The 13,236-nt window shown below is 47.6% G+C and overlaps 2 protein-coding genes across 3 annotated transcripts in view; one reads left to right on the top strand and one right to left on the bottom strand.

The window, feature by feature from the left end:
* The window catches only part of LOC119658931 (furin-like protease 1), a 712,092-nt gene that overhangs the window by 18,348 nt on the left and 680,508 nt on the right, over positions 1-13,236 (bottom strand). The gene's annotated exons all lie outside the window — the stretch shown is intronic.
* On the top strand, positions 2,729-4,048 carry LOC119658933 (leucine-rich repeat and immunoglobulin-like domain-containing nogo receptor-interacting protein 3). Its single transcript, XM_038066767.1, has 2 exons — positions 2,729-2,905; positions 2,960-4,048. The coding sequence occupies exons 1-2, from the start codon at positions 2,814-2,816 to the stop codon at positions 3,987-3,989; spliced, it is 1,122 nt and encodes a 373-aa protein (XP_037922695.1). The 5' UTR covers positions 2,729-2,813; the 3' UTR covers positions 3,990-4,048.

The raw sequence follows: 13,236 nt of genomic DNA, 5'->3' as shown, positions 1-13,236 counted from the left end.
AACTGAGTCAAAACCCACTACACAGAAACGCTGAATTAGATGCTTCATTATTTGAGGTTGTACGAAAATAAAATCCACAAGTGACAGAAACATGAGTTTCGTAAAATAATTTTTAGTTCCCTGTATTGCATTTTGACTTTATTTTTATTACGGTGATTAGAGAATATCAGATATGATATGCGGGAGGGGATTGCGTGCGCTGCGACTCATTGTCCATATTGATTTTTTCTGATTTTTCTGATAACGGAATGAGCCCCGCACAAGGAATTTAGCAGAAAGTGAAAGTACAGATTCGTCTAGTTTTCCCCGCACGAAAGTGTGCAGCAGGAAAAGTTGTGCCTGCGCCTGGGCAACTTGGCCCATCCAGGACTAGAACAGCCACAAGAAATGCGAACTACATACTTGCGCATTGTTAGCAGAAGCAATCACAGTAAGGGAAGAATTCGCGAGGAACAGTTTAGACTCACTAGCCGCATGTAACTATTATATGTTGATAGCTAGACTGTTTCGCGTCCGGCAAGACCCAGGACTACCGACTTTGTTCTGATAGTCACTAAAAATTTGGGTTTTTTGACGTGTTTCGTGCTGAATCCACGTTTTACAGAATTCTTTAAAGAAGCGTGTAAACGAGAAAAAGAAAGAAACATTGAAGCATTCACTTCTTCCCTTTTTTTCCTTAACCCCGTAAAACTCTTACTACAATTGAGAAACCCTCCAAAATAATGACCTGAGGATATGTGAGGCCACCCCCCACAAAAACATCTGAGATTCACGAATGAAAAAAGAAGGTTAAACGACGCCTTCAACGCAGTTATCGGATCCCATAATTTCGTTGAGGAGATGCCGAGGTCCACAGCAAATTGGAGTGCGATAAAGGCATTAGCAACTGCGATACAGGAAAAGCTGCAGGAAATGGAACGAGCTCGGAAAGCGCGGCGGACGCGTCACTTAGCTGCGTTGGTGTAAACCAGAGCCCTCCTCGCGAAATAATACTTTACGGTGGTCCCGCGGGGATAGGGCGGAGAAGTGGGGGTGGTTTTACTGGGTGTGAATCCATGCAACCTACCGCAGCTCAATTCTATTTTATACATCACCCAATCTGTTTTCCGCACATTCCGAAATGGAATAGGTGGAGGTTGATCAATGCCCATTACGAAATCAATGCATCTGTGATCCGAGAGTGTGATATCGTTTGATGCTCTCCAGTCTCTGATAAGAGCCGCGATGTCAGGAGACGCCACCGTGATGTCGATGACCTCTCGCCTGATCACGTTGAAGAAAGTGGGTTCATTACCCAAATTAAGGATCTACAAATCGGTTCCTATTAGATTCTCCACTAGTCACGATCCTCTTGCATTGATGTTGGAACTTCCCCAGCATATGTGGTGAGCGTTGACATCACATCCTGCTATTACCCCCATGCCTGTACGTTTGGCATATTGGATAGCTCTTTGGAGATGTCTTCTGCGTTATAGAAAAAATATGCAGGTCACCATAGTATCTCTTTATCTCCCTGTTTATCTTTTATGGTTAGTTTAGCCGATGTTGTGTCGCCATCACAGGTCATTAAACAAATCCTGGAATTCTTTTGAGACTACCGTGCAGAAGCGGAGTCGATCGCTTCTGTTGGCATACAACAAGTTAGTATGTTTGAAGTCTAGGCCCCTGACTGCCCCACGAACAACCCACGGTTCTTGTATGAGATATAAGGGCTGGGGCAATGTAAGGATCAAATACTACGACAGACCAAAAATGCGAAAGATTCTGAATGGGATCTGAGAAAAATTTATCACACTATTTGATGACAAGAAAACCCAATAGAAGCCTCGTGGAGTCAACAAGTTAACGACCAAATTAGCCATTCTGTTGGTGAAAAAATTAAAACACGATGAAATGTCGCGTGAAAGGAAACGTGAATAGTTTGCAAACAGAAGCTAGGATTAGAGAGTGTGCATGAATCGGATGTGAAGAATCACAGAAAAATAGATGGAGGTGTGCAAACTTTTGTTATCACACTTATCAAGCCACTAATTCTTTATGAACTTTACTATCAGCAACTTTAAATGGTGGCCGTAAACTCATTGATGTCAATTTTAGAGGTCCCCACTTAATTCTAAAGAACCAGTGTTTACTAAAAAAGTGAAAATAGTGGCGACGTCAGCTACTGTTTATGGAAGGTTATTTCAACTGTAAAATAGGCTCGTGCAGGTGCTAATGAGTAACCATGAAAATATTCGTATACTCACTAGTTCGTCCGAACCATTTCAGGAAGGGGATTTTCATTCATGCCTCAATATTCAACCGCATGTTTCTGCATTTGAGTGTTTCATAAAACAATAAAAGTAATAGCACTCGCTAAGCCATGAATAATAAAAACATTTTGAATAATTACACAAACTGCCAACCTTGGAGTTGCACAGAAATAACTAGGGTATGCCTAATATCCCCTCAAAGTATCTTTTTCTCGCACATCTACGTCTAGGCATAGTAAACATTACGCTACAACAGATACAACTAAGAATGTCTCGTGTTGACCCGGTAACTAATTGCAAGAAGATTCAAAACTTTCTAAAATTGCAGCAGATAACTGGCAAACATTAATTCCTGAATCGTTTGTTTGCCGAGGATTTACTTTGTTTTTATCTTTGCGTCCAATTCTGCGCTTTGCAGAAAGATAATTTACCTCACGAGCTTTGTTATCAGCAACGTATAAAAGTAAATCAAAATCTTTTCGCGAGTTTAGAAAAGTCAACGTGGTCCCACCATCTCGTTCAAAGCGTCGTCGAAAAAGGAAGGAATAGTGACTTGACGCCATGTTCGGTATTAGGAGCGTTAACCTCGCCGTGCTTCTGTACTTCATTAAACTGATCCGGTCGTCAGCAGGTTTTTATCAGTGCAATTTCAGGTAAACTACTGTGTCCTTTGTTTGAAAAGTTGCCTAAAAGTATCTCATTTTCAGTGAAAAGTTCCATGTTTCAAACTGCAGTCAGGGAGTCAATGTTCGGTACATTGGATTGGATCGCGTTGCGCCTACTATTTACCTGAATAGTAGCGAAGTTATGGATATAACACCAAATGCATTCGATACGGTACCAGAGCTACAGAAGTTATATCTAAATGATAACCACTTGCAGGAGATAAAGCCACAGTGGTTCAGCAGATTGACCAGTCTCTCGTTGTTGGATGTATCCCGAAACAAAATCAAAATTTATTTCCCAGGAACATTCCAGAGTGTCCGCTACTTGCAAAGGCTTTACCTTGGCCACAATGACCTCCAAGTGTTTGATGGGAAATCAGATAATTTTGGAAGGACCATAATCGATTTATCTCACAATCCACTCAATGAGATTTACATAGACAGAGTTCACACTCTACACATAAACCACACCAATGTCACGCAACTGCACTTCACCCAGGCGGTAAACATCTTCGCAGAATACGCGAAGATTGAGAGCTTCTCATCGTCGGAAGGAGTCATCGACAAACTGCATTTACGTGGCAATAACATCCGGGACTTGTCGAATCTTACAGATAGTTTCGCTCGGATGTTGTATTTGGATATATCTCAGAACACGATAAGTGCCATACCAGCCGATGCCTTCCGCCACCTTAAGGGACTACGTCATTTGAATATCTCCAAAGTGGATCTCTACGAGGTGTACTACGGAATGTTCTCTAGCCAACGTGCCTTGGAAGTTCTAGATATTTCCTACAACTATCTATGGCATCTGAATATGAATAAGATGTATCCGGCTCGGCTGCGGGAGTTGTATTTGCTGGGAAATTCTGTTTGGAAGGTAACTGATTCAAGAAGGAGTATGAGGTCCCTCGAGAAGATAGGAATAGCTGGAAATGAGTTGAGCTGCGAACGGCTATTCAAAATCTACCACAAAGCAGTCGAGAGGGGAATTGAATTTCTTATTCCTTCGCATATGGCAAATTATACTAGCGATAATATTGCCGGAATGCCTTGCAGAGATGTACAGTAAGAATGGAAGACCATGTATTTTGTGATGTATTATATATGAATAAAATAAAATTGAATAGATTTAGATTGGAAAGTTACTCCTCCTGAATCTTTCAGGTAATTATATAGCTGCAGATTGGTAGCGATAGACAAGTTATCAATCCGTAGGAATCTCGCGGAAGATATGACAGTAATTTTAGGCATAACAAATTTATTAATGACGCTAGTTAACCGCCAGCAAATAAGCAAACTATCCAAATAAAGAACCAACCGACAATGGTGGAGAGTAAATTCTCCAGTCAGTTCTAAATGGCTACAGCAACCTGACAGTTAGGGTATGGAATAGTATCGGGGTCAAGCAGTGCATTGCAGGATACACTGACGCGGAATATAGCTCCCTGATAGCTGCGTAGCTTTTTAGGGCCAAGCCTCTCGTCTACCAAGACTGTTAGTGAGTGGTGATAGTCACACCCTGTACGAGGTGACCCAACTATTAACAAAACGTTACGGCTCTAGACTGGGAAGTCGAAAAACATCTCTCACAATCCAGGCTGTCATGTGAACTGTGCCCATTGGATAGTTTGCAGTTGGGGGTAACTGACTGTATTCGAACGGAGCCTCGTTGATACCTGGTCGCCTCAGTGAGTAAGGTAAGTAACGCTGTGTAACGGCAGACCTCCTAACCGCTATACTCGTGGGAATCAAATGAGTACCTGCATTAAAATAGAAAAAACTACCGCTAAATAAGCGGGACCCCGTACCGCACACAAACTTAAACTTCATCGGGTGGAGGCACATCTCCGAAATGCTGAGAGCCAGATGATTAGACCCAAGAAGAGAGAAGCTGGGACGGAAAGGGGTGGAGATGATGGAGATCTCAATGCCAGACACTCGTCCTGGTTCGATGCACGGTCGAACCAGAACGGGGACCAGCTTAACTTTTTCCTCACAATTTCAAATCAAACTTCACAACCATTCCTACCTAGACCACTTCCTGATTAGCAGTAACCTGACTGTTATTCCCAACCCAAACACCTTTCCCTTCCTTGAAACGGTCCCCGGAATCAGCGACCATGATGCCATAATCTTTCGCATCAAACTCCCGGATAGGGCGGCCTGGTATGATTATGCTTCAGGTTAAAGTTGCATAATTAGGCAAGTCCTCACACGACCTCCGCGTGGTGGGCGTTGAAAACCGTCTTCGGGCGGGCCAAGAGTGTGTAGGGCCGGGCTGGGAGTAGGCTCATCCAACTAACGAGGATCTGCTTGTCTGCTGGTCATGTGTTAGGGGCAAGTAGATCTGGCGGGGGGATGGACTGAAGCAACAGCCCGGGGATCGTCCTCCCTGCACCGGAGAAGGTGCTAATAGGACCCCAAGCCAAGGTGGAACAGCATACGCCGAGGGCTGCGTGGCCAATGGGGAGCTTGGTCTTTAGTATGCGAACTCTGAATACCTTGGGCACCTTCAGTTTCAAATAAGACCCTTACCCTGGTGGCCGGGCCAGCCAGGGTGGACATTCTTCCCGGACTACTCGTGGGACCAAGACATGGACTCAATTAATAAAAAAACCAAAACGACGATAGAAGAGGAGGCGATGATGCCAGGCGCATGAGCTGCTGGCCTCCAGTCAGGAGACAGTGGCCGTCGAGAGCAATACACTCGGTGCCAGCCGTAGCACCGTTATGCTGAAACCAACCGCAGGGACTTCCCGGAGCGAGGCGTCAGACGGACTAGTGGCTTCTAGCCTGGAACCCACTGCCGTCAGGCTGGGTGCAGTGAGTACCAGACATAGTACTCCTGACCCGAAGCCCTCAGCGTCGGGGGATCCCTCGAAAGCGAAAACCGACAAGAATCGCCGGAAACCGGCTAAGAAGCGAAGGTCCACGGGTGTCCTGCTCAAGAGTCAGTACCAGAAGGCCATGCATATTCTCGGCAAGATTGCCAAGAATAAGGATGCCGGTACTGTCGACGAGCGGGATGAAAAAGACCTCGCTAAATACCAGGCGATTGTTGATGAATACAACAGCAAACGCCGGGCTGACGAGCAGAAGGCGAAGCCCATCGCTCTAAAACGCAACCGATCTCAAGACGAGGTTGAACAAGATAAAAAGCGGAGTAGAGTGGGCAAGAGCGCAGACGCCAAGCAACATACGAAGGAAATTGTACAGCAACCGTCAGCCGGCGGGTCACGTACTGCGAAGACCTTCAGCGATGTGGCCAGGAGTCACTTATGGGTGGCGCTGGCGGATGGCAATTCTGCTAGCGGCAAACTAACGCTGGAGGTGTGGACCAGTGTTGAGGCTAGGCTGTCGGGCATGGTCTATGAACATCTCGTGGAAACCGGAGGCAAACACCCGGGACTCACTCCCCACTTTGATTCATCTCATGTGGTCCGTGGGTTCCACGTAATAGCTTACATGGACCAGTTCTTTAAGGACTTTCTCGGCTCGTGCGTCGCTAAGATCAGCGACGCTTGGGAGGGCGTTAAGCTCTAGACTATCCCTTACGACGAGATTCCCAGGAGACCGGTCGCTCGCATTTTGTTGCCGAAGATCCGCATGGAGAAGGACAAGCTGGTCCATTTGCTGCGCCTTCACAACCCCGGGATTCCCATGGACGACTGGGTTGTTATAAAGGAGGAGGAACCTCAGATAAACAGCCAGCCCGTACTACTCCGCATAAACGAGGAGTGCCTGGAGGCACTGAAAAAGGCCGATTACAAAGTGTGGTTCGGAGTCAGGAATGCCAAAGTAAAAGTGTTCCGCCCTGCAAAACCGGACCACGACCTTGACCCAATCGACGCCGCCAACGAGCTGTTGGAGGAGATGACGATCGACGGTCCGACGGGGGCTGACGAACCCCCCACGCAAGCAGATCATGCTGAGGGTAATGCAGATAGATCTGCAGCACTCGAAGTGTGCCTCGGCTAATCTGCTCGTCTTCCTCTTAGAGGAAGACATCGACATCGCATTAATACAGGAGCCCTGGGTCGGAAGCGACCGAACCATCAAAGGGCTCCAAAGCAAATATTTTAATTTATTCCACAGCACAGAAGACGCTGATCAGGCTAAACCTAGAGCATGTATTCTTGCGAGGAAGAGTCTGCACGCTTTTCTGTGCCCGGACCTGAGTTCCAGTGACCTAGTTGTGGTCAAGCTGGAGCAGGTGGGGGCAGAGAACGTGTATATTTCCTCGGCGTACATGGCTCACGACCGATCAGCTCCGCCACAAGAACTACAACATCTGACGAACACCATAACACCAAAGAAAGCCAACCTGCTGATAGGCTGCGACGCAAATGCAAGGCATACGCTTTGGGGCAGCTCTGAAATCAACGAAAGAGGTGAGTCATTCTTTGATTTTATTATTACTTCAAATCTATCGGTGTGTAACAGGGGCAGTACACCAACCTTTCATTTCCCCTGCTCGGAGAACTGTGACGGTTGGGAGGAAGTCCTTGATATCACCCTAATAACCGACAACGGGATTCTTAGGGTGGAGGACTGGAGAGTGTCTGACCAGAGATCCTTCTCTGACCACAGTTGGATACTCTTCAGTCTAGATCTCGCCGCAGAGGTCTCCAAGCCCTTTAGAGACCCCAGGAGGATCGACTGGAGAAAGTTTGGTCAGGTAATTAAGAACAAACTCTCCGGTGCGCAAATTGGTAGGATTGGCACGACAGACGAACTGGAGTCAAAGGTCGGGGCTCTGGAGAAGGCTTTTGATACCGCCTTCAAAGTCTCGTGCCCTGCTAAGTGCAGCAAAAAGACCCTGCCACCGTGGTGGAACGAAGATCTCTCTAGTCTCAGGAAGTTGACCAGAGAAATCTTCAACATCTGCTACAGGCAAAAATACTGGCAGCCATACAAGGACTGCCTAAAGAAGTACAAGTCGGCCATCAGGACCGCCAAGAGGCGGTCTTGGCTAGACTATTGTCAGAACATTGAAAGCACTAGTGAATCCGCGAGGCTCAATAAGATTCTGTCCAAGGAACATAAGAGTCCATCCTTCCTTAAAAAGTCGGAAGGCTCCTGGACGGAATCTTCTAGTGAAACCTTGGAGCTGCTGGTGCAAACGCACTTTCCCTCCAGCGAGGAGGACTGTGAGTCAGAACCTCGCTTGGAGGGTTTGCGGCAACCCCAGCTGTGCGAGACTATCAAATCGGTAATTACCGGGGATAGGATCGGCTGGGCTATAAACAGCTTCTGCGCATACAAATCTCCTGGCCCAGATGGCATAATGCCAGTCATGCTACAGAAGCAGCAGGAAAGGGTTGTGCCGTGGCTTGTTGAGATTTACCGGAGCTGCATCACTTTAGGATACGTACCGCAGTCCTGGAGGCGCGCACGGGTGGTTTTCATACCGAAAGCGGGCAGGCGCGGTCATGAGTCCGCGAAGGACTTTCGGCCAATCAGCCTGACCTCATTCGTGCTGAAGACCCTAGAACGCGTCCTGGACATTCACTTAAGGACGATTATGGAGAGAACGCCTTTCTCTAAGTCCCAGCATGCCTACCTCAAAGGAAAATCCACAGAAACCGCCCTCCACGAGGTAATTGGCACGGTTGAGCGGTCGCTGCAGTACAAGCAGTATACCCTAGCTGCCTTCTTGGATATAGAAGGAGCCTTCAACAACGTCAGTACCAACGCCATCAAGGAAGCCTTGACCGGTGTTGGATTGGAGGGGTATCTCACGCATTGGATTATATCCATGCTGAGTACCAGGATAATCCAATCCGATCTGGGAGGCAACCACTTGACCAGAGCTGTGAACAGAGGCACGCCCCAGGGTGGTGCTATCTCACCGGTGCTCTGGTTAATAGTAATGGACAAAATTTTACGTACATTAGACAGCAGCGGGGTGAAGGTGGTGGCGTATGCCGACGACTTGGTGATACTAGTATCTGGGATGTTTCCTTCCATTATGAGCGACATCATGGAAGGAGCGTTGCGAAAGGTGTGCCTGTGGGCCGCAAGATGCGGACTCAGCATGAACCCAACCAAAACGCAACTGATGCTATTCACCACCAAGACAAGGATACCTGAATTCCATCTACCACGGCTGAATGAACAAAGATTGGTTCTTTCCTCTAATGTGAAGTATCTGGGTGTAATCCTGGATCCTAAGCTAAATTGGAGGTTGAACATAGAACTGAGGGTTAAGAAGGCCTGTATAGCCTTCTATGCCTGTAAGAGAACCTTTGCCAAGAAATGGGGTCTCCGGCCGAGGATGGTTCTCTGGATGTACACCGCTATAGTGCGTCCGATCCTCACGTACGGATCTATTGTATGGTGGCGGGCTTTGAAGAAGAAATACAATAGAACGAAGCTTAATAGGATTCAAAGAACCGCGTGTGCAGGTGCTACGGGGGCTCTGCAGTCTTGCCCGGCAGATGCTCTCAATGTACTCCTGCATCTCCTCCCCCTTGACCTCCACATCAAATATGTTGCAGCGTGCAGTGCCGTCAGACTACGTGAGTCCGGATGCTGGGCAGCGAAGTCCTACGGCCACAGCAACATTCTAGATGAAATACCTCGAGAAATCTGGGCATCCCCCACGGACTATGTTACACGCAAGCTGAACTTCACGAGAAACTTTGCTGTGGACCTTCCAACCAGGGCAAAGTGGAAGACCGGCGGCGTGTTGCAAGACTACGACACGGTATTCTTTACGGACGGATCAAAGATGGCCTATGAAGTCGGCGCGGGGGTTTTCTCGAATACACACGGTGTGTCCAAATCGTATGGTCTCCCAGGTTTCACCAGTGTATTCCAGGCGGAAGTACTGGCGATATTGGAAGTCTGTCGATGGCTGGAGCGTGATTCGAGCCCCAAGCGTAACATAACCATTCTTACCGACAGCCAAGCGGCCATCAAGGCCTTGTACTCAACGACGACATCTTCCCGGTTGGTGGGGCAGTGCAGAGACACGCTCAACCATCTGGGCGGCACGCTCAAGATCACTCTCCTCTGGGTTCCCGGGCATAGGAACATAGAAGGGAATGAGCGGGCTGACGGATTGGCCAGGCAAGGCTTTGCTCTTGGTAGTCCCTCGGGGAACACAGTCGGTGTTCCGCTGGCGGCTGTCGGGGGCCGAGTCTACTTGCACTACCTAGCAGCCGCGGGCCTGAGATGGCGAAGGCTTACAAGCTGTGCCAAATCAAGGAGAATTTGGCCCGCTTTTAACATAGCCCGATCACGGGAGCTCCTGTGCCAGACGCGTGCAAATGCATTCAAGATTACGGCGGTCTGCACGGGGCACTGGCCCATAGGGGACCATGCCGCTAGGCTCGGCTTACCCTACAACTCGCATTGCCGAAGCTGCGGAGAAGGAAGGGAAACCCTCATGCACTTTCTCTGCGATTGCCCGGCTCTGGCTCGAGTCAGGCTGCGGACACTGGGTAAACCATTCTTTGGGGACCTCAGTGAGATTTCTGGTTGCAGGGTCGGAGAGCTGCTTTCCTTCGTGAATGCTACGGGCTGGCTCTGAAGATCCGAGCCAGCTGGACTCCGCTTCCCTGTTCCTATAACAACAGTCATGGTCTTAGGAGTTTGTGGCATCAAAACGGCGCACCAAAGCGCTAATTGGGCTCCTCGGAGCTGCCACTGATACCTACCTACCTACCTACCCTCCCGGATAGAGTCGTTCTATCCACTCTACCTTCAGTTGCCGACTTCCATCACGCAAACTGGAAACACATCAACCTGGTCCTCAAAACCAAACTTGAGCCTCTCCTACTCCCATCCATTGAGCTAGCGGTCCGGGAATACACCGAAGCAATTCGGCAAGTATGGGATGAACTAATCCAATCCCGTCCCTTAAACTACCGCAACCTAATCACCACGCCCGACGACATCCTAACCGATATCCACTACAAAAAGGACCCTCAGGTGGAGATTATTTGGAAATAGGTACTCCTCGCAATCCTCTCACCTCCTCTCCCGAAATCCGTAAACTGGACAGGTCCATCCACGAAAGAATCCACACCCAATATCGCCACAACCGCCTCTCCAACACCGAACTGAATCCTCGTACATACAGGGAACTCAGGAAAACCTGCGCGCGTTTGGGCAAATCAATCGAACAAAACGCGATCCTACCCCAAAACATCCCACCCACAGAAAAGGTGAACGTCCTCGCTCATCACTTCCTCCAAGCCCACCACTGCACTCTCCACTACCGCGAACCAAGTTTCGACAACGAGGTAAACGGAAAGATCTCCCAAATTCTTGCCCACCCTTCTTTCCTCATTCCCCAACCCACACAAAATCCCTTCACCCAAGTCCTCGCCAACCCAAGTCAGCGAGAAAATATCCTCCCCATTCACTTTGTCAGTCTAGACTCCGTCAGTGCGACCATCGCCACCTCCAAAAACAAACAAGTCGGGAAACCGGAAGCTGAACGCTTCAAGTATGAAAGGTTTTGTGTATTTCTTTTATAAAGACATTTCAGTGTGAATTTGTCCCATTAGTATCTAACATGTAATATACGCATATATTATGTATTCACTTTCGGGTTATATTGACATTCAAAATCTTGAATTTCAAAAGAAGTGACCTGTTTATAACTTTGTTAGTAATAGTGCAATTTCCGCCACACTAGGTAGGATCAAGCTCTATATTATAGCCTACATTGCTGCAAAATGTCGTGGTGATGAGATGAGCTTAAGGGGGGATGTTGCAGCCAATTACTGAAAATTATAGTAATATACTATTATTAACTTTATTTGAAGGGATATCGGTATGGAAGGTATTTCGGAGCCTAGCCACCATATAGTGACAGCCCTTTGATTTTTTCAGATTTTTCAATTGAGTAGTTTCTGAGAATGGCCCCTTAAATAAATGATCAATTTCGACCCCCCGAACTCCCCGCCTTTCCAACAAATAGCAAAACTAAGGCCGGCTTCAAAAAGTACTAATTGAGACGTTTCATTTGATGCCTCACATGACTATATTTGTTAAAGAAAAATCTACATCCCCCTTTTGCATTTATGGGGACCTCCCCTTAAATTCGACGTAAAAGGATGTAACTCACTGTATGCGTGAACGTTCACAGTTTCCACCTTTCCACCAAATTTGGGGTCAATCGCGGTAACAGGTTTCGAGAAAAATGCGTGTGGTGGACAAACAGACAGACAGAAAGAGGGACAGATAGGCAGACAGTAAACCAATTTTAATAAGGTCTTGTTTTACACAAAACCTTAAAAATCGGTTGGACTTGACAAAATCCCCTTCATCGCCCTCAAGAAATGCGCCCCTGCGATTGAGCATGCACTCGTGCTCAAATCGGACGCCCTTCTCGGCCACAACCGGAACGCGCCGACCATAGCCTGTCTCCTTGACATAAAGAAGGCTTTCGACTCCATACGGCAATACGGACCCGCATACAAGCTTTCCGAAGCCCTCCATTTCCATCCGCACCTCTGCAAGCTAATTCTTAGCTTTCTTGACGGGCGGGAAATCTCAAGTCCATGAACACCTCTCTTCTCCATATTCTGGCATCCCTCAGGGATCAGTCCTCTCTTCTCCCTGTTACGCGGATGACCTCATCCTCTACACCTGCACCAGAAATATCCCAGCTGGTGAAGCCCGCCTGAGTTCCTATTTGGACGAGCTCCACCTATATTTCACCCGCTGGAAACAATCCCTAAACCCGCAAAAGTTCGAGACCATCGTATTCTGCGGTAACGCTAAGATGACACCGAAAATGAGGAACGACATATCAGCCCTATCCCTGAAGATCCACAGTGACACAATCCCAACACTTACCTTGGGATGACAATGAATTACCGTCTATCCCACCTCCCACATATCACGAAGGCACTAAGCCGTGCAACTGGTGCCTTCAAATCTCTTTACCCAATCCTAAAATACAGCAGACCAACGCCTCAGAAAGTCAAGTTGTTTTGCTACAAGCAGCTTATCCGTCCCCTCCTTATTTTCGACTTCATCTTCTGGTCGGACACTTCCCCTCACCAAATGGAACGATTCTGTTTCAAAGAGCGCAGAATCTTACGCCACTGTTCCAATATCTACAAAAACGAAAACCTCTCCAAATAAATCTGCAACCAGATCCTCTACAACTCCTGACAAACGCCCCGCATCGACGTCGTCCTAGTCCCTCAGGCCCTCAACTTCCTTGACAAATGACTATCCCATCCAAATCCACTTATCTCCGAGATCATGGAGATGGAGATAGTCCAGGAGGATCTTCTACGAGCTCATTTGTTTCCTCAAATCCTCCTATCTCTCCAGACCCAAAACCTCTT

Source organism: Hermetia illucens, chromosome 6 (assembly GCF_905115235.1).
Source record: "Hermetia illucens chromosome 6, iHerIll2.2.curated.20191125, whole genome shotgun sequence".
In the NCBI taxonomy this organism is placed as follows: domain Eukaryota; kingdom Metazoa; phylum Arthropoda; class Insecta; order Diptera; family Stratiomyidae; genus Hermetia; species Hermetia illucens.
This window is presented reverse-complemented; position numbering and strand designations above follow the sequence as displayed.

Coding starts and splice junctions, on each gene's coding strand:
- LOC119658933 (XM_038066767.1), top strand. CDS start 2,814: ATGTTCGGTATTAGGAGCGTTAACCTCGCCGTGCTTCTGTACTTCATT. Junction 2,906..2,959: donor TTTTATCAGTGCAATTTCAG/GTAAACTACTGT, acceptor TCTCATTTTCAG/TGAAAAGTTCCATGTTTCAA.